At 43.5% G+C, this 18,736-nt stretch overlaps 1 protein-coding gene across 5 annotated transcripts in view; it reads left to right on the top strand.

Moving 5' to 3' along the window:
* MDC1 (mediator of DNA damage checkpoint 1) overlaps positions 1-16,367 on the top strand; it is a 38,574-nt gene extending 22,207 nt beyond the window's left edge. For 3 of the 5 annotated variants that reach the window (XM_016192217.2, XM_060189384.1, XM_060189382.1), the window contains exons 7-15: positions 22-111; positions 1,514-1,735; positions 6,214-6,245; positions 6,931-8,496; positions 8,787-8,906; positions 9,033-9,215; positions 9,774-9,899; positions 10,007-10,117; positions 15,409-16,367. In XM_016192217.2, the coding sequence (XP_016047703.1) occupies positions 22-111; positions 1,514-1,735; positions 6,214-6,245; positions 6,931-8,496; positions 8,787-8,906; positions 9,033-9,215; positions 9,774-9,899; positions 10,007-10,117; positions 15,409-15,576 (2,618 nt within the window). In that variant the 3' untranslated portion in view covers positions 15,577-16,367. The remainder of the gene's footprint in view (positions 1-21; positions 112-1,513; positions 1,736-6,213; positions 6,246-6,930; positions 8,497-8,786; positions 8,907-9,032; positions 9,216-9,773; positions 9,900-10,006; positions 10,118-15,408) is intronic. The other 2 variants (XM_060189386.1, XM_060189383.1) reach the window with 1 other exon arrangement.
* Positions 16,368-18,736: the final 2,369 nt, after the last annotated feature.

Raw genomic sequence — 18,736 nt, 5'->3', positions numbered from 1 at the left:
CCATCTTTCCTTGTGTCACAGCCCAGAGCATAGAAGATGAGCCCACTCAAGCCTTCCTGCTTCCCCTTCCCCAGAAGTCTGGCCCTTCCCAGTGTAACTTGGAGGCCCAAGGTATAAGAAACTCCCCATTTGTCTCTAACCCTAACATAGCATCCTTGTTTTCTCCCTTTACACATTACTTTCATATTCTTTGGCTGCTGATACGTCTCCATCTCATCAGGGGAAAAAATAGCACAACTAATCTAGCATCATTTTAAGAAGCTGCTATAGTTTCTTTTTTTTAAATTTATCTTTATTTATTTATTGGATAGAGATAACCAGAAGTCAAGCGGAAGGGGGAGACAGAGAGAAAGAGACAGAGAGACACCTGCAGCCCTGCTTCACCAGTTGTGAAGCTTTCCCCCTGCAGGTGGGGACCAGGGGCTCGAACCTGGGTCCTTGAACATTGTCACATGTGCGCTCAACCAGATGTGCCACCACCTGGCCCCCGAGGCTGCTATATTTTCATGAAGGTATCATTTTACTTTTTTTTTATATTTATTTTCCCTTTTGTTGTCCTTCTTGTTTTTTTTTATTGTTGTTGCAGTTATTATTGTTGTTGTTATTGATGTCATCGTTGTTGGATAGGACAGAGAGAAATGGGGAGAGGAGGGGAAGACAGAAGGGGAGAGAAAGATAGACACCTGCAGACCTGCTTCACTGCTTGTGGAGATCAATATACATTTTGTGACAAACATTAAATGTTACAACTCTCCCTCTTGTTCCCAGCTTCCATTTAATAATATATTTAAATTCTTATTTATTATTTTATCTTGTATGAATTTCTTTTTTAACATGTTCTTTAAAGGTTTTAGTTACTTAAAAAATATTATCTTTATTTATTGGATAAAGACAGACAGTGAGAGGGAAAGGGGAAACAGAGACGAGAGACAGAGAGACACCTGCAGCATTGCTTCACCACTCACAAAACGTTCCCCCTGCAGGTGGGGACTGGGGACTTGAACTCGGGTCCTTGCACATTGTAACATGTATGCTCAACCAGGTGTACCACCACCTGGTCCCTATTTTATTTATTTTTAATGAGAGAGACAGAACTGTTCAGCTCTGGTTTATGTTGGTGCTGGGGATTGAACCTGGGACCTTTTGTGCCTCAGGTATGAAAATCTTTTTGCATAACCATTATGCTGTCTCCAAAACCTATTAATTTTTTTTAAATGTTTATTTATTTATTCTCTTTTTGTTACCCTTGTTTTATTGTTGTAGTTGTTGTTGGTTAGGACAGAGAGAAATGAAGAGAGGAGGGGAAGACAGAGTAGGGGGAGAGAAAGATAGACACCTGCAAACCTGTTTCACCGCTTGTGAAGAGGACCCCCCTCCCTCCCGCAGGTGGGGAGCTGGAGGCTCAAACCAGGATCCTTAATGCTGGTCCTTGCACCAAACCTATTAATTCATCTTAATCTGTTTTCTGCCTGTTAACCTTTCAGCCTCTCTCTTTCTCTAACTCTCCTTGCAGATGCCGTGGATGAGCCTTGGGAGATCTTAGCTACCCAGCCATTCTGTCCAAGAGAGTCTGAGGCCTCTGAGACTCAGGCCATTGCAGATTGCCTTGAACCCCATGGATCTTGCTCCTTGTCACGTAGGGCAGCACCACAAGACCAACATCCAGACAGCCCAGTTCAGGCAGAACCATTGGCAATTGAAAGCAAAGGGTTGCAGACTTTGGAGAAAGACACAGGTAAGGTCTAGGCGGTGGCACACCTGGTTGAGCACTCACATTACAGTGTGCAAGTACCCAGGTTCAAGCCACTGGCCCCCACCTGCAGGGGCAAAGCTTCACAAGTGGTGAAGCAGGGATGCAGGTCTCTCTCTCTCTCTCTTCTCCTCTCTATCTCCCCCATCCCCTCTTAATTTCTCTCTGTCTCTATCTGATTATATATATAGAAAGATAGAGGTAAGAAACAGGGTTAGGGGGTCAGGCGGTAGCACTGTGGGTTAAGTGCACATGGCGCAAAGCGAAAGGACTGGATTCCGGTTTGAGCCTCCAGCTCCCTGCCTGCATGGGAGTCGCTTCACAGGTGGTGAAGCCAGATCTGCAGGTGTCTTTCTCTCCCCCTCTGTCTTCCACTCCTCTCTCGATTTCTTTCTGTCCTGTCCAACAATGACGACATCAATAACAACAACAGTAATAACCACAAGGATAAAACAACAAGGGCAAACAAAAAAGAAACAAACAAACAGAGGGTACTAGGAGAGAGTGACTAGAAAAAGAAAATAAGAAACTGGCACTAGAAGGAGACAGAAGATCTGATGGGGGAGGAAGAATTATTGAAAGAATACAGGATGGAGAACAAAAACAGGTGTTAGCTCGAGCTAGTCAGAGACCAAAGAATAACAAAAAAAAGATGAAAAGTGCTATGACTGGAAGGAATATGAAAAGCCTCAGGGTAGAAGGCCCCACACCTATGGACATCTAATCTTTGACAAAGGGGCCCAGACTATTACATGGGGAAAGCAGAGTCTCTTTAACAAATGGTGTTGGAAACAATGGGTTGAAACATGCAGAAGAATGAAACTGAATCACTGTATTTCACCAAATACAAAAGTAAATTCCAAGTGGATCAAGGACTTGGATGTTAGACCAGAAACTATCAAATACTTAGAGGAAAATATTGGCAGAACTCTTTTCCACATAAATTTTAAAGACATTTTCAATGAAACGAATCCAATTACAAAGAAGACTAAGGCAAGTATAAACCTATGGGACTACATCAAATTAAAAAGCTTCTTCACAGCAAAAGAAACCACTACCCAAACCAAGAGACCCCTCACAGAATGGGAGAAGATCTTTACATGCCATACATCAGATAAGAGTTTAATAACCAACATATATAAAGAGCTTGCCAGACTCAACAACAAGACAACAAATAACCCCATCCAAAAATGGGGGGAGGACTTGGACAGAATTTTCACCACAGAAGAGATCCAAAAGAAAGAGAAACACATGAAAAAATGCTCCAAGTCTCTGATTGTCAGAGAAATGCAAATAAAGACAACAATGAGATATCACTTCAGTCCTGTGAGAATATCATACATCAGAAAAGGTAACAGCAGCAAATGCTGGAGAGGGTGTGGGGTCAAAGGAACCCTCCTGCACTGCTGGTGGGAATGTCAATTGGTCCAACCTCTGTGGAGAACAGTCTGGAGAACTCTCAGAAGGCTAGAACTGGACCTACCCTATGACCCTGCAATTCCTCTCCTGGGGATATATCCTAAGGAACCCAACATATCCATCCAAAAAGATCTGTGTACACATACGTTTTTTGGCAGCACAATTTATAATAGCCAAATCCTGGAAGCAACCCAGGTGTCCAACAACAGATGAGTGGCTGAGCAAGTTGTGGTATATATACACAATGGAATACTACTCAGCTGTAAAAAATGGTGACTTCACCGTTTTCAGCCGATCTTGGATGGACCTTGAAAAAATCATGTTAAGTGAAATAAGTCAGAAACAGAAGGATGAATATGGGATGATCTCACTCTCAGGCAGAAGTTGAAAAACAAGATCAGAAAAGAAAACAGAAGTAGAACCTGAAATGGAATTGGCGTATTGCACCCAAGTAAAAGACTCTGGGGTGGGGAGAATACAGGTCCATGAAGGATGATAAATGACATAGTGGGGGTTGTATTGTTAAATGGGAAACTGGGGAATGTTATGCATGTACAAACTATTGTATTTACTGTTGAATGTAAAACATTAATTCCCCAATGAAAAAAATAAGAATAAATAAATAAAAATTTTAAAAAATAATAAATTTAAAAAAAAGAAAAGAAAAGCCTCAGGGTAGAAATTGAGGTACCCAGCAATCTGGAAGGTGGTGCAGTAGTTGAAGGTGTTGAGCCATCAAGCTTGAGGTTCCAAGTTTGATCCCCAGCATTGCATATGCAAGAGTGTTACTCTGACCCCCCCCCCCAATTAATGAATAATGACAGTTATAGGCACTATCATAAGCTAGAGGTCAGCAGTGTTCTGGTTTAAAATAAATAAGTAGTAAATGTTAGAAAGAAAGAAAATGTGAGCAAGGGTAGATAGCATAATGGTTATGCAATAGCACTCTCATGCCTGAGGCTCTGAAGTCCCAGGTTTAGTCCCCTGCACCACCATAAGCCAGAGCTGAACAGTGCTCTGGTAAAAAAAAAAAAAAAAAAAAAGACAACAAGGGCAACAAAAGGGAATAAATAAATATTTTTTTAAAAAGAAGAAAGAAAGAGGGAAAGAAGTTGAGATATATAAGGAAAGCAAGAGACTGAAAAGCAGGCTCTTGTGGAGGAAATGTTTAAAATAGAGAAATTAATATCAGAGAAAGGGTGAGGCTGGTGAGATAAATGTCCAGGTAGCCAAGGCCAAAAATAACACAATCCCCATACCACCATAAGCCAGAGCTGATTAGTGCTCTGGTTACAAAAAATAATAATAATGATAATAAATTAATTAATTAAAATTAAAAAGCTGTGGTCTGAGAGGTTGCACAGTGGATAAAGGATCGGACTCTCGGGGCCAGGCGGTGGCGCACGTGGTTAAGTGCACACATTACAGTGCACAAAGACTCAGCTTCAAAAGCCCCTGGCTCCCCATCTGTAGGGGGAAAGCTTCATAAGTGGTGAAGTGGGGCTGCAGGTGTCTTTCTGTCTCTCTCTCCCTCTCTGTCTCCCCCTCCCCTTTTAATTTCTGTCTCGAGCCAATAATAAATAAATAAATAAGAATTAAAGCTTCGCACTCTCAAGGATGAAGTCCTGAGTTTGAGCCCTAGCAGCACATGTACTAGCCCTAACAGGACATGTCTGGTTCTTTCTCTCTCTCTTCCTATCCTTCTCATTAAAATAAATAAATAAATAGAGTCGAGCGGTATTAAGCGCACATGGTGCAAAGCACAAGGACCAGTGGAAGGATCCTGGTTCGAGCCCTCAGCTCCCCACCTGCAGGGGTGTCGCTTCACAAGTAGTGACGGTCTGTAGGTGTCTATCTTTCTCGCCTCCTCTCTGTCTTCCCCTCCTCTCTCCATTTCTTTCTGCCCTATCCAACAACAATGACATCAATAACAACAATAAAACAACAAGGGCAACCAAAAGGGAAAATAAATATTTAAAAATAAATAAATGAATGAATAAATAAATAAATAAAATCTTTTTTAAAAAGTGTTGAATTTTCTTTTTTTTAATTTTTTTTAATTTTTAAAATTTAATTTATTTATTTATTTATTCCCTTTTGTTGCCCTTGTTGTTTTATTGTTATAGTTATTATTGTTGTTGTCGTTGTTGGATAGGACAGTGAGAAATGGAGAGAGGAGGGGAAGACAGAGAGGAGGAGAGAAAGATAGACACCTGCAGACCTGCTTCACCGCCTGTGAAGCGACTCCCCTGCAGGTGGGGAGCCGGGGTTCGAACCGGGATCCTTATGCCGGTCCTTGTGCTTTGCGCCACCTGCGCTTAACCCGCTGCGCTACAGCCCGACTCCCAAGTGTTGAATTTTCAAGCATGAGTTCTTCAAGCTGTGGCATTGCATGTGCCAGAATTATACTCTAGACATCTCTCTCTCTCTCCTCCCACCTTTTATTAATAAACTAATTTTTTAAAGTTATCTTTACTTATTTATTTATTGGATAGAGGCAGCTAGAAATTAAGGGGGACAGGGTGACAGAGATGGAGAGAGATAGACATCTGCAACACTACTTCACCACTCACAAAACTTTCTCCCTACAGGTGGGGACCGGCGGCTTGAACCTAGGTCCTTGCTCACTGTAATGTGTGCACTCAACCAGGTGCACCACCACCCAGCCCCAATAAACAAATTAAAAAAAAAAAACAAAAACAAGAAGTCAAGGCATCCAAATAATACTGGAGATTCAAAAGGAGAGGTAGAGAAGGGAAGTCAGGACCCACAAAAGCAGGCCTTTAGTTTAACAGCAAAAGCTGGGGTGTGGGCTTGGGACCTTTAGAAGCTTGCATCAGCCCAGGTGGCTCTTGGGAGACAGTCAGGTAGAAGAAGGGGGGGTCCCATTGAGCACAGTGAAACAGCAGAGAAGTCAATGAAAGCAGGGGAGCCCAAGGTGTTAGACAACCCTTATAATAGTCAAACACCATCACCACCCACCCCCACCCCCAAGTAACTTGACTGTGGAGACCTTAACCATTTTGTCTTTATTTTCTGTCTAGGTCACTTAAATTGCAGGATGCCACCTGCTAAGGTAAGAACTGATTTCTCTGCCTCCCCCTACTTCACTGGTTATCTCTCCTTTTTTAAATTTTTTCTTTCTTCCTATTGTACTTGATAGAACAGAGAGAAATTGAGAGGGGAGGGGAGATAGAGAGGGGAAAAAGATAAATACCTGCAGACCTGTTTCACCAGTTGTAAAGCAGCCCCCTGCAGGTGGGTATTAGGGGCTCAAACCTAGGTCCTTGAGCGTGTTAATATGTGTGCTTAACTGGGTGTGCCACTGCCTACCCCACCCCCCTTCACTGGTTATTTCTTCATCTTTTCCACTGTCCCTTCCCCACCCTTCCTTAGTCTATTCTTTTCTCCAAATTCTCACTTTCCTTCTGTTTTTGCCTCATCTTAGTTGGTTTCCTTCTATCCCTGTATTCTCAGCACCCATTGTTTTCCATCTGTTTCTTTATGTCCTTCTTTCCCTCAATTACCCTCTCGGTTACCATCATCAGCATCTGGAGAACACTAAGCCAACATTATATGGAAAAGTCCTTGGGAAAGAAGACTATTTTTACCCCAGGCACTTTTCAGTCTAATGAAAGACCACAGAAATAGAAATGCCAGTGAGCACACTTTGGCCATAAACGAATGCCAAGTATAATATTCAAGTTCTACCTCTCTTCTGTATGCTGCATCCTCCCTCATATGTGTTTATTTCTCCCCAGGATGATCAGGATTATCCAAGTGTTTCTCTGCCTCCTTCAGTGCCTGAAGCTTCAGGCTCCCTCCAAAACCCCCTCATCTCTCAAAATCAGAATCATGTTGCCCCTCAGCTCCCCCTTTCTCCCTGTCCACCTCCTTTAGAGCCACCTATTCCCATAACCAGGCAAAATGGGAGTCAGGAAGCTCCAGAGATTCCCTTGTCTTCTGAGCTAGAATCTTTCCACCCAAAAGTCAGGCCCCGTAAATCCTCTAGGAAGACTTCTCCTCCAGTTTCTTCTCTTAACCTTGAACCCCACCTTACTGCTCCCACAGATCAGCCTGTTAGGTCTGAATCCAAATCTCAGGTCATTCGGGGCAGAGCACGCAATAGGTCCTCTGTCAAGACTCCTGAGCCTGATGTCCCTTTTCTGGAACCACAGCTTTCCACCTCCAGAGGCCAGCCTGTCAATCCCAAACCCATATCTCGAGTTACTCGGGGCAGGACTCATAGGTCCTCTATCAACACTCCTGAGCCGGATGTTCCCTCCACTTCTGAGCTACAGCCTTCTACCTCTGTAGAGCAGCTTGTCATCTGTAAACCTGTATCTCGGGTTACTCGGGGCAGGGTCCATAGGTCCTCTGTCAACACGCCTGAACCAGGTGTTAGCATAGCTGCTGAACTCCAATCTCCCGCCCCCATAGACCAGCCTATTAGCCCTGAGCCTGTATCTCAGGTCAGTCGGGGCAGGACTCATAGGTCCTCTGTCAAAACCCCTGAATCAGTTGTCCCCATAGCTTCTGAAATCCAACCTTCCACCCCCACAGATCAATCTGTTATATCCGGGATCACTCAGGGTAGGACACATAAGTCTGTCAAAACCCCCAAACCAGTTAACCCCACACCCTGTGAGCTCCAGCCTTCTACTTCCACAGACCAGCTGATCATCCCTGAGCCCACATCTCGGGCCACTCGAGGCAGAACACATAGGTCCTCTGTCAAGACCCCTCAAACCTGTGAACTTACATCCCCCAAACTTGAACCTAGCACTCCCACAAACCAGCCTGTCACCCCTGGAGCCATAGCTCAGCGTGATCAGAGCAAAACACTGAGATCTTCTAAAGTAAGTGTACCAGTGCCTGCCACCCCTGAATTCCAGTCTCCTGAGCCCACCCCTCAAACCAATGGCAGCAGGAGGCAAAAAACCACTAGGAAACAAACATCTCTCACTGTTACCATTTCCCATGAAACCTATCCTGGGCCCCCTGAGCCTAAGCCCCGGTCCCTGAGGAACCAGAAACGAGAGGCTATGAGAGAAGCTAAGTCCTCTAGGACCACATCTGAGCCTGCCTTTGCCCAGCCTCCTGAGTTACCTACTCATGCCACTCAGATCCCAAAGGTAGAGGCACCAGGCAGGTCTGGGTCTACCCCAGACTCCCAATCTACAGCCCCTCAAAGCCACAAGAGGTCTTCAAGTACTGTGCATTCACCCCCACTTCAAAAACGGCTTCAAAGAGGGGAAGACCACCAGAAGAAAGACTTCATTAATGAAGATAAAGAAGATACTTCAGAGAGGCCAGGAAAAAAAGAGGTGAGAAGGTTGGAGTCTCAGTTAGAAAAGGACCTTGGAGTTGGTGTATTGCACCAAAGTAAAAGACTCTGGGGTGGGTTGAGGGGAGAGTACAGGTCCTGGAAAGGGATGACAGAGGAATTAGTGGGGGTTGTATTGTTATGTGGAAAACAGAAATGTTATGTATGTACAAACTGTTGTATTTACTGTCGACTGTAAAACATTAATCCCCCAATAAAGAAATTAAATATATATTAAAAAAAAGGACCTGAGAGCTCAGAAAATCCCACCAAGGTCTTTCTCTATTCCAGGATATAGTGACTTCAGGACCAGGCAAGAGAAAGAGAGACCAGGCTGAGGAGGAACCCAAGGCAATACCAAGCCGTAGCCGCCGGCGGACCAAATCTACCCAAGATTACACAACTCCCAAAGTAAGAGAGAAACTTACAAAGTAGAGGACTTTGTGAGAGACATAATATGGGAGATAACACATTTTGGAGCAGGCCCCAATAGCTGTGGTGACTGTGACCTGCTCAGGTTAACCTCACCCTCCACAGGTGCTCTTCACAGGCGTGGTGGATGTCCGTGGAGAAAAGGCAGTGCTGGCCCTGGGTGGAAGTCTAGCCAGCTCAGTGGAAGAGGCTTCCCATTTGGTGACTGATCGAGTCAGACGGACAGTCAAGTTCCTGTGTGCCCTGGGGCGGGGAATCCCCATCCTCTCCTTGGACTGGTTGCACCAGGTGAGAGACTAGGAGATGATAATAATATATGCTAATAGAGACAATGCCTAGAAAAGACTGTTTTGATAGCACTCTAGAAAGTAGGAGGAGGAAAGGAGGTACAGGAAACAACAGTCATTAATAAGGCAAAAGGCTTAAATCAAAAACCTTCCTTGGGCTTCCTAAAAGTGTTGGGTAGAAAAGCTGGTTAGGGGGAGTCGGGAGGTAGCACAGCGGGTTAAGCGCATGTGGCACAAAGCACAAGGACCAGCGGAAGGATCCCAGTTCCAGCCCCTGGCTCTCCACCTGCAGTGGAGGCTTCACAGGCAGTGAAGCAGGTCTGCAGGTGTCTGTCTTTCTCTCCCCTTCTCTGCTTTCCCCTCCTCTCTCCATTTCTCTGTGCTATCTAACAATGATGACATCAATAACAACAACAATTATAACTGCAACAACAATGAGAAACAAGGGCAGCAAAAGGGAAAATAAAATAAATTTTAAAAATTAAAAAAAAAAAAAGAGAAAAGCTTGTTGGGTTGAAAGGTTGGGCTGAGCTTTGATTCTAACTGCTGTCATCCTTAGTCCCGCAAGGCTGGTTGCTTCTTGCCCCCGGATGAATACATTGTGACTGATCCTGAACAGGAGAAGAACTTTGGTTTCAGCCTCCGGAAAGCTCTGAGCCGAGCTCGGGAGCAAAAACTGCTAGAGGTGAGGCTGTCCTCTATCCTGTGCTTCAGTCCTCCCTCCAGAGGCTTCCTAATGGTCCATAGTCTCGGTACATACATTAACCATCTCCACCATTTGCTTTTTCTTAGGGCTATGAAATTCATGTAACTCCTGGAGTTCAGCCACCACCACCTCAGATGGGAGAAATCATCAGTTGTTGTGGAGGCACTGTCCTACCCAGCATGCCCCGGTCCTATAAGGTATGGGTGGCATGTCCTGAACTAGTAAGGTAGCGGTTAAAGAGTGGCTTGGATTGGAAGAGATTGGGGAACAAAACAGAAATAGAGATGGGATCTTAGAGCAATGGAGACAGGTACAGAGGGAAGATTTACAGAAAGGGATAAGGCAGCCCAGGAGGTGACTCAGTGGATAAAGTGTTAGACTCAACATGCATGATGTTCCAAGTTTGATCTCTAGCATTACGTGTACCAAAGGAGGTGATAGGGAGGGGGAGAGAGAAAGAGAGAGAAAGAACTGCACCCCTGCTATACCACTTGCAAAGCTTCCCCCCTGCAGGTGGGAACCAAGGGCTCAAACCTGGGTTCTTGCACATTGTAACAGGTGCGTTCAACCAGGTAGGCGCACCACCACCCAGCCTGCCTGCCTGCCTGCCTGCCTTCCTTGCTCCATCAAGGTTCTTTCTTTTCTTCTTTCTCCATCAAGATTATCTCTGGGGCTTGGAGCCTGCACAGCAAATCTGTTGCTCTTGTGGACCTTTTTTTTTCTTTGATAGGACAGAAAGAAATTAAGGGGCAGGGGAGGGAAGATAAGAAGAGAGAAGGCAGGGTAGATAGCATAATGGTTATGCAAAGAGACTCTCATGCCTGAGGCTACTAAGTCCCAGGTTCAGTCCCATACACCACTTAAGCCAGAGATGAGCAGTACCTCTGGTTTTAAAAAAAAAAAAGAAAGAAAGAAAAGAAAGAAAGAAAAAAATTATCAATCTAAAAAAAATTATCTGTTTATTTTGCTCCAGCAGATAGAATAATGGTTATGCAAAAAAGGACTTTCATGCCTGAGATTCTCGAGGTCCCAGGTTCAATCTCTAGCACTACCATAGGCCAGAGCTCAGCACTGCTTTGATAAAATTAATGAATTCTTATGTCCTTGCAGTTGGTACAATAGATAGTGTTTAACTCTCAAGAATGAGGTCCCAGGAGCCAGATGGTAGCGTAGCAGGTTTAGTGCACATGGTGCAAAATGGAGGGACTGGCATAAGTAAGGATCTTGGTTCAAGCCCCCAGCTCCCCCCCTACCAAGGGGTCACTTCATAAGCGGTGAAGCAGGTCTGTAGGTGTCTGTCTTTCTCTCTGCCTCTCTGTCTTCCTATCCTCTCTTGATTTCTCTCTGTCTTATCCAACAACATCATCAGTGGCAACAGTAACAACAAAGGCAGCAAAATGGGAAAAATGGCCTCCAGAAGCAATGTATATTTGTAGTGCAGGCACCAAGACAAAAAAAAAAAAGTATGAGGTCCCTAGTTTGATTCCTGGCATTGCATTTGTCAGAGTGTTACTCTGGTTTTGTCCCTGCATCTATCTCTATATTGTAAAATGAATAAAGTAGTGGTCTGGGAGGTGGTGCAGTGAATAAAGCATTGGAATCTCTCTTTTTATTTCTTTTTTTTTTTAATTTATTTTCCCTTTTGTTGCCCTTGTTGTAGTTATTATTGCTGTTATTGATGTCTTCATTGTTGGATAGGACAGAGAGAAATGAAGAGAGGAGGGGAAGACAGAGAGGGGGAGAGAAAGATAGACACCTGCAGACCTGCTTCACCGCCTGTGAAGCGACTCCCCTGCAGGTGGGGAGCTGGGGCTCGAACCGGGATCCTTACGCAGGTCCTTGAGATTTGTACCACATGCAGTTAACCCACTGCACTACCGCCGAACTCCCTCTTTTTTTTTTTAAATTTATTTATTATCTTTATTGGATAGAGATAGCCAGAAATTGAGAGGAAGGGGGAGATATAGAGGGAGACAGAGAAACACCTGCAGCACTGCTTCACCACTCCTGAAGCTTTCCCTCTACAGGTGGGTACCAGGGACTTGAACTGGTGTTCTTGAACATTGTCACATAGGCACTTAACCAGGTACATCATCAACCAACCTCCAGAAATATCTTTTCTGGGAGTCGGGCGGTAGCGCAGCAGTTAAGTAGTTAAGCACACGTAGTGCAAAGCGCAAGGACCAGCATGAGGATCCCTGTTCGAGCCCCCGGCTCCCCACCTGCAGGGGAGTCACTTCACAGGCGGTGAAGCAGGTCTGCAGGTGTCTTTCTCTCCCCCTCTCTATCTTCCCCTCCTCTCTCCATTTCTCTGTGTCCTATCCAACAACAAGGACATCAATAACAATAATAATAACTACAACAATTTAAAAAAAAAAGGGTTTGAGTGCATGTGGCACAAAGTGCAGGGACCGGCATGGGGATCCTGGTTCAAGCCCTTGGCTCCCCACCTTCAGGGAAGTCGCTTCACAGGTAGTGAAGCAGGTCTGCAGGTGTCTGTCTTTCTCTCTCCCCTCTGTCTTCCCCTCCTCTCTCCATTTCTTTCTGTCCTATCCAACAACGAACAACAACAATGGCAATAATAATAATAACCACAACAAGGTTACAACAACAAGGGCAACAAAAGGGGGGAAAGTGGCCTCCAGGAGCAGTGGATTCATGGTGCAGGCACCGAGCCCAGCAATAACCCTGGAGGGAAAAAAAAAAGAAAGAAAGAAAGAAATCTGTGTCAGTTAGCTTTTGCTGAGTAACAAGACATTTAAAGACTTAACAATTAAAAAAGCACTAGCCATATGGTCCAAGAGATGGCACAATGGATAATGCACTGGACTCTAAAGCAGGAGGTTTTGAGTTCTATCTCCAGCACCACATGTACCAGAGTGATGTTTGGTTCTTTCTCTCTCTCTTTCCTGCTGTCATTCTCATTAATGAATAAATAAAATCTTAACAACAACAACAACAAAAAAAAAAAAACAAGGGCAACAAAAGGGAATATTTTTAAGAAATTAAAAAATTAAAAAAAGAAATCTTTTCTGATATAACCATAATGCCATTAACAATATGTAGCAATAGTTACTTGATCATTTTCTTTCTTTTAGGGAGTTGGGCTGTAGCGCAGCGGGTTAAGCGCAGGTGGCGCAAAGCGCAAGGACCGGCATAAGGATCCCGGTTCAAACCCCGGCTCCCCACCTGCAGGGGAGTCGCTTCACAGACGGTGAAGCAGGTCTGCAGGTGTCTATCTTTCTCTCCCCCTCTCTGTCTTCCCCTCCTCTCTCCGTTTCTCTCTGTCCTATCCAACGACGACGACAACAACAATAATAACTACAACAATAAAACAATAAGGGCAACAAAAAGGAATAAATAAATAAATAAAATAAAATATTTAAAAAAAAAGAAAAAAACATTTTCTTTCTTTTTTATTATTTTTTATTATCTTTATTTATTGGATAGAAATTGCCGGAAATCAAGAGAGAAGGGGTGATAGAGACGGAGGGAGACAGACAACTGCAACACTGCTTCACCACTTGCAAAACTTTCCCCCTGCAGGTGGGGACCTAGGTCTTGAATCAGGGTCCTTGTGCATTGTAACCTGAGGGCTCAAACCTGGCCCCTTGACTTTTTTTTTTTCAAACTATCAATCAGTTTTCTCCAGTTGAAATGTTCTTTTAGGGCAGGGGTAGATAGCACAGAGATTCTTGGGTTTTTTTTTTTTTTTCTTTTTTCTTTATTTCCTTTTGTTGCACTTGTTGTCTTATTGTTGTAGTTATTATTGATGTTGTTGTTGTTGTTGGATAGGACAGAGAGAAATGGAGAGAGGAAGGGAAGACAGAGGAGGAGAGAAAGACAGACACCTGCAGACCTGCTTCACCACTTGTGAAGTGACTCCCCTGCAGGTGGGGAGCTGGGGCTTGAACCGGGATTCTTATGCCGGTCCTTGTGCTTAGCGCCACGTGCGCTTAACCCACTGCGCTACCACCCCGACTCCCAGCACAGAGATTCTTGTACCTGAGGCTCCAAAGTTAGAGGTTCAATATCCTTAACATAAGCCAGAGTTGAGCAGTGCTCTCTGGTAAAAAAAAAAAAAAAAAAAAATTATTTTATAGGGTCACAGAGATAGCACATTGGGTAAGGTTCCTGTATTGCCACGCACATGACCCAGGTTCAAGTCCTAGCACCACACTGGAGGTGATGTGACAACAGAGGATGCTTAGATTCTGTGGCATCTACCCCTATTTCACTATCTGAATTTTTATTTAAAAGAATTCATTTATTCATGAGAAAGATGGGCAGAGAGAGAAAGAACCAGACACCACTCTGGCACATGTGCTGCCGGGGATTGAACTCAGGACTTCATGGTTGAGAAGCCAATACTTTATCCACTGTACCACCTCCCAGACCACTCACTATCTGAATTTTATTATTTTTTAAATTATCTTTATTTATCACATAGAGACTGCCAGAAATTGAGAGAAAGGGAGAGGGACAGACACCTGCAACCCTGCTTTACCTCATGAAACTTTCCTCCTACAGGTTGGGACCAAGGGCTCAAACTTGGGTCTTTGTGCACAGTAACATGTGCACTCAACCAGGTGTGCCACCACCTGGCCCCACCATTTTTAATAGCTGAGTAGTATTCCATTGTGCATATATACCACAACTTACTCAGCCACTCATCTGTTGTTGGACACCTAGGTTGCTTCCAGGTTTTGGCTATTACAAATTGTGCTGCTGTGAACATAGTATACACAAATCTGTTTGGATGGCTGTGTTTGGTTCCTTACGATATATCCCCAGGAGAGGAATTGCAGGGTCATAGGGTAGGTCCATTTCTAAGCTTTTGAGCATTCTCCAGATTGCTCTCTACAGGGGTTGTACTAATTGACATTCCCACCAGCAGTGCAGGAGGGTTCCTTTGTCCCCACACCCTCTCCAGCATTTGCTGCTGTTACCTTTTCTGATGTATGATATTCTCACAGGAGTGAAGTGGTATCTCACTGTAGTTTTTATTTTCATTTTCTCTTGACAATCAAAGACTTGGAGCATTTTCTCATATGTTTGTTAGCCTTTGGATCTCTTCTGTTGTGAATATCCTGTTCGTATCCTCTCCCTATTTTTGGATGAGGTCATTTGTTTTCTTATTGCTGAGATTCTCTCTCTCCTATCTTTCTCATTAATCAATAAATAAAATCTTAAAGAAAAAAAAAGAAGAAGAAAAAGAAAAAGAAAGTTCCAATCTGGACTTTTCTGTGTTTTCCTTTGTGCCATTTGTCTTATTCTTCCATCTTCTATATCTATAAATTACAGTTAGTTTTTAAAGCTTAATTAAATTCAGGTTCAACATTGCTAGTGAGAATACTTCAGTACTACAGTGTACTGCACATAGCTTCATATCAGGATTTTAGAGATGTTAAAATTTGTTAGTATATCCACAAGTTAACGCTGGAATTTTTTCTCACTCCTGACTTTCCATCTTTGCTCTTTTCCCCAGCCTCAGAGAGTTGTCATTACATGCTCCCAAGACTTCCATCGATGCTCCGTTCCATGTCGGGTTGGGCTGCCCATCCTCTCACCTGAGTTCCTGCTGACGGGAGTGTTAAAGCAGGAAGCCAAGCCAGAGGCCTTCATCCTCTCCACTATGGAATTGTCACCCACTTGAAAACTTCATCCCAGTACCCTTCCCCTCACTGGCCAATAAAAAGTGTTAGAAAATATTTTGAAGAAAGAATATAGGACTTTAGAAAGGATTGGGATGTATTGACCTCTCTTGGAATATGGATGGGTTTGAAAAAGGCTTCTGAGTAAGCAAAAATAGGGACATTGGGGACTCTGAATTTTCTTACGAGGTCATACTTTTTTATTTATTGGCTAATCCCATGCTCAAATATCTTACGTGCTTACTCAGACTTAGCCAAATTGATAGGTATATTGTTCTGTGGCACACACAGTGCCTTCTGTCCTACTTGAAAGCTATCTCTTTTCTTACTGGGATTTTTAACTCATCCCCTAGAAAATAGGAGTCTGTTATATTGTCAGGAACTTAAAGGAAGGCTTGGAGTAAGTTTGATGTTAAGAGTTCTGGGTTGTTGATACCAAACCATTTTCCTTTCCTGATCTTGTTTTGCTAAAAATGTCCTTTAGCTTGATTTTGGAAGTTGTTGCACTTTTGTGGACTGCTTTTTCCATACTTATAAAATTATAATTTAAGTTAAATCTCTGTGGTGAATAAATATTCACTGTGCCTTAGAGCATAGTGGAGTTTTTTGTTGATTTGTTTTATGTAACATTCCTTGGGCTGGTAAAATAGCAAAATGGCTATGTAAAGAATACTTTCATGCCTGAGTTACCAGAGATCCCAAGATCAATTCCCATACCACCTCATACCAGAGCTGAGCAGTGATCTGGTATAAAAAAATTTAAAATAAAATAAAATTTCTTAAAATTTTAAAAGTTGATTGGTTATAAAATGTGGAAAAATTAGAACCCTTACATGGTGCCTATGGAAATATAATATGCTTATGGTCCAGGAGGTGCCACAGTGGATCGAGCACTGACTCTCAAGCATGAGGCCCCAAGTTCAATCCCCGACAGCACATGTACCAGAATGATGTCTGATTCTATCTTTTCCTATCTTTCTCATTAATAAATAAATCTTTTTTTTTTAAAGCTCATTTAAAAAATATATAATATGGGAAGTCAGGTGGTAGCGGTTTAAGTGCATGTGGCGCCAAGCTTAAGGACCAGCGGAAGGATCCCAGCCCTCTGCTCCCCACCTGCAGGGGAGTCGCTTCACAGGTGGTGAAGCAGGTCTGTAGGTGGCTGTCTTTCTCTCCCCTTTCTGACTTTCCCTCCTCTCTCCATTTTTCTGTCCTATCCAACAACGACGACAACAACAACCACAATAATAACTATGACAACAATAAAAAACAAGGACAACAAAAGGGAAAATAAATATATAAAAAAAGAAAATATATATATATATATATATAATATGTTTCAGCTGCAGTGGTAAATAAGTGTGATAGTTTCTCAAAAAACTTAAACAGTGACTATGTGACCCAGCAATTCTAATCATGCAAAACACTAAAACAGATATGCAGATACTGTATACAATGTTCCTATCAATAATCTACATAAAAACCAAAAGGCTGAGAAAACAAAAATATTGAGTAAGACATGAATAGGTAAATTATGGCATATTCATACAATGAAATAATCAGTCATAAAAGGGATGAAGTACTGACACCAAACTACAATGTTTTTTCTCCACCTGTTGGGGGGTGGGAGGGTATACACAGTAAAAATACATGATCTGCCACTGAGCTACCTTTCCACTCCTGCCAGTGCTACAGTGTCTTCGGAATGAATATAAGAAGCATTATGGGGGCCCAGGCAGTAGTGTAGAGGGTTAAATGCACATGGCGAGAAGCACACAGGCCGGCATAAGGATCCCGGTTTGAGCCCTGGCTCCCCACCTGGGGTGGGGGCGTCACTTCACAAGCGGTAAAGCAGGTCTGCAGGTGTCTATCTCTCCCCCTCTCTGTTTTCCCCTCCTCTTTCCACTTCTCTCTGTCCTATCCAACAATGATGACAGCAATAACAATAATAAAAAACAAAGGCAACAAAAGGGAAAAAAATAATAGCCTACAAGGGCAGTGGATTCATAGTGCAGGCACCAATACCCAGCAATAACCCTGGAGGCAAAAAAAAAAAAAGTTAAGGGGCCGTGTGTTGGCGCAGCTGGTTGAGCACACATGTTATAATGTGTAAGGACCCAGGTTCAAGCCCCTTGTCCTCACCTGCAGGGGAAAAGCTTTGCCAATGGTGAAGAAGTGCTGCAGGTGTATCTCTCACTCTCCTCTATCACCCTCTTCCCTCTCAATTTCTAGCTGTCTCTAGCCAATAAATAAATTTTTGTTTTTAATGTTGGGGGATTGGTCAGTAGTGCAGCAGGTTAAGCACACATGGTACAAAGCACAAGGACTGGCTCAAGGATCCGGTTTCAAGCCCCTGGCTCCTCACCTGCAGGGGAGTTGCTTCACAGGCGGTGAAGCAGGTCTGCAAGTGTCTTTCTCTCCCCTTCTCTGTCTTCCCCTCCTCTCTCCATTTCTGTCCAACAACGATAACGTCTATAACAACAACAATAATGACTGCACCAATAAAATAACGAGCAACAAAAAAATATTTTAAAAAAATTAAAAAAAAAAAAGTTGGGGGAGTCGGGCGGTAGCGCAGCGGGTTAAAGCACAGTTGGCGCAAAGCACAAGGACCGGCTTAAGAATCCCGGTTCGAGCCCCGGCTCCCCACCTGCAGGGGAGTCGCTTCACAGGTGGTGAAGCAGGTCTGCAGGTGTCTGTCTTTCTCTCCCCCTCTGTCTTACCCTCCTCTCTCCATTTCTCTCTGTCCTATCCAACAATGATGACCTCACTAACAACAATAATATCTACAACAATAAAAAAAAGGGCAACAAAAGAGAGTAAATAAATTTTTTTTTTTTAATTTTTTTAAGTTGAGGACTGGGCAGTAGCATAGCAGTTTAAGCGCACATGGTGCAAAGTGCAAAGACTGGCTCAAGGTTCCGGGTTTGACCCCGAACTCCCCACCTGCGGGTGGTGTCATTCGCTTCGCAAGTGGTAAAGCAAGTATGCAGATGTCTTTCTCTCCCACTCTCTTATCTTCCTCTCCCCTCTCAATATCTCTCTGTCCTATCCAACAACAGCTATAATAACAACCACAACAAGGGCAACAAAAGAGAAAAATGGCCTTCAGGAGCAGTGGATGTGTAGTGCTGGCACCGAGCCCCAGCAGTAACCCTGGAG

The sequence above is a fragment of the Erinaceus europaeus genome, chromosome 4, assembly GCF_950295315.1.
Source record: "Erinaceus europaeus chromosome 4, mEriEur2.1, whole genome shotgun sequence".
Taxonomy (NCBI): domain Eukaryota; kingdom Metazoa; phylum Chordata; class Mammalia; order Eulipotyphla; family Erinaceidae; genus Erinaceus; species Erinaceus europaeus.
Note: the sequence above shows the minus strand (reverse complement) of the source record. Positions and strands in the feature narration are given on the sequence as shown.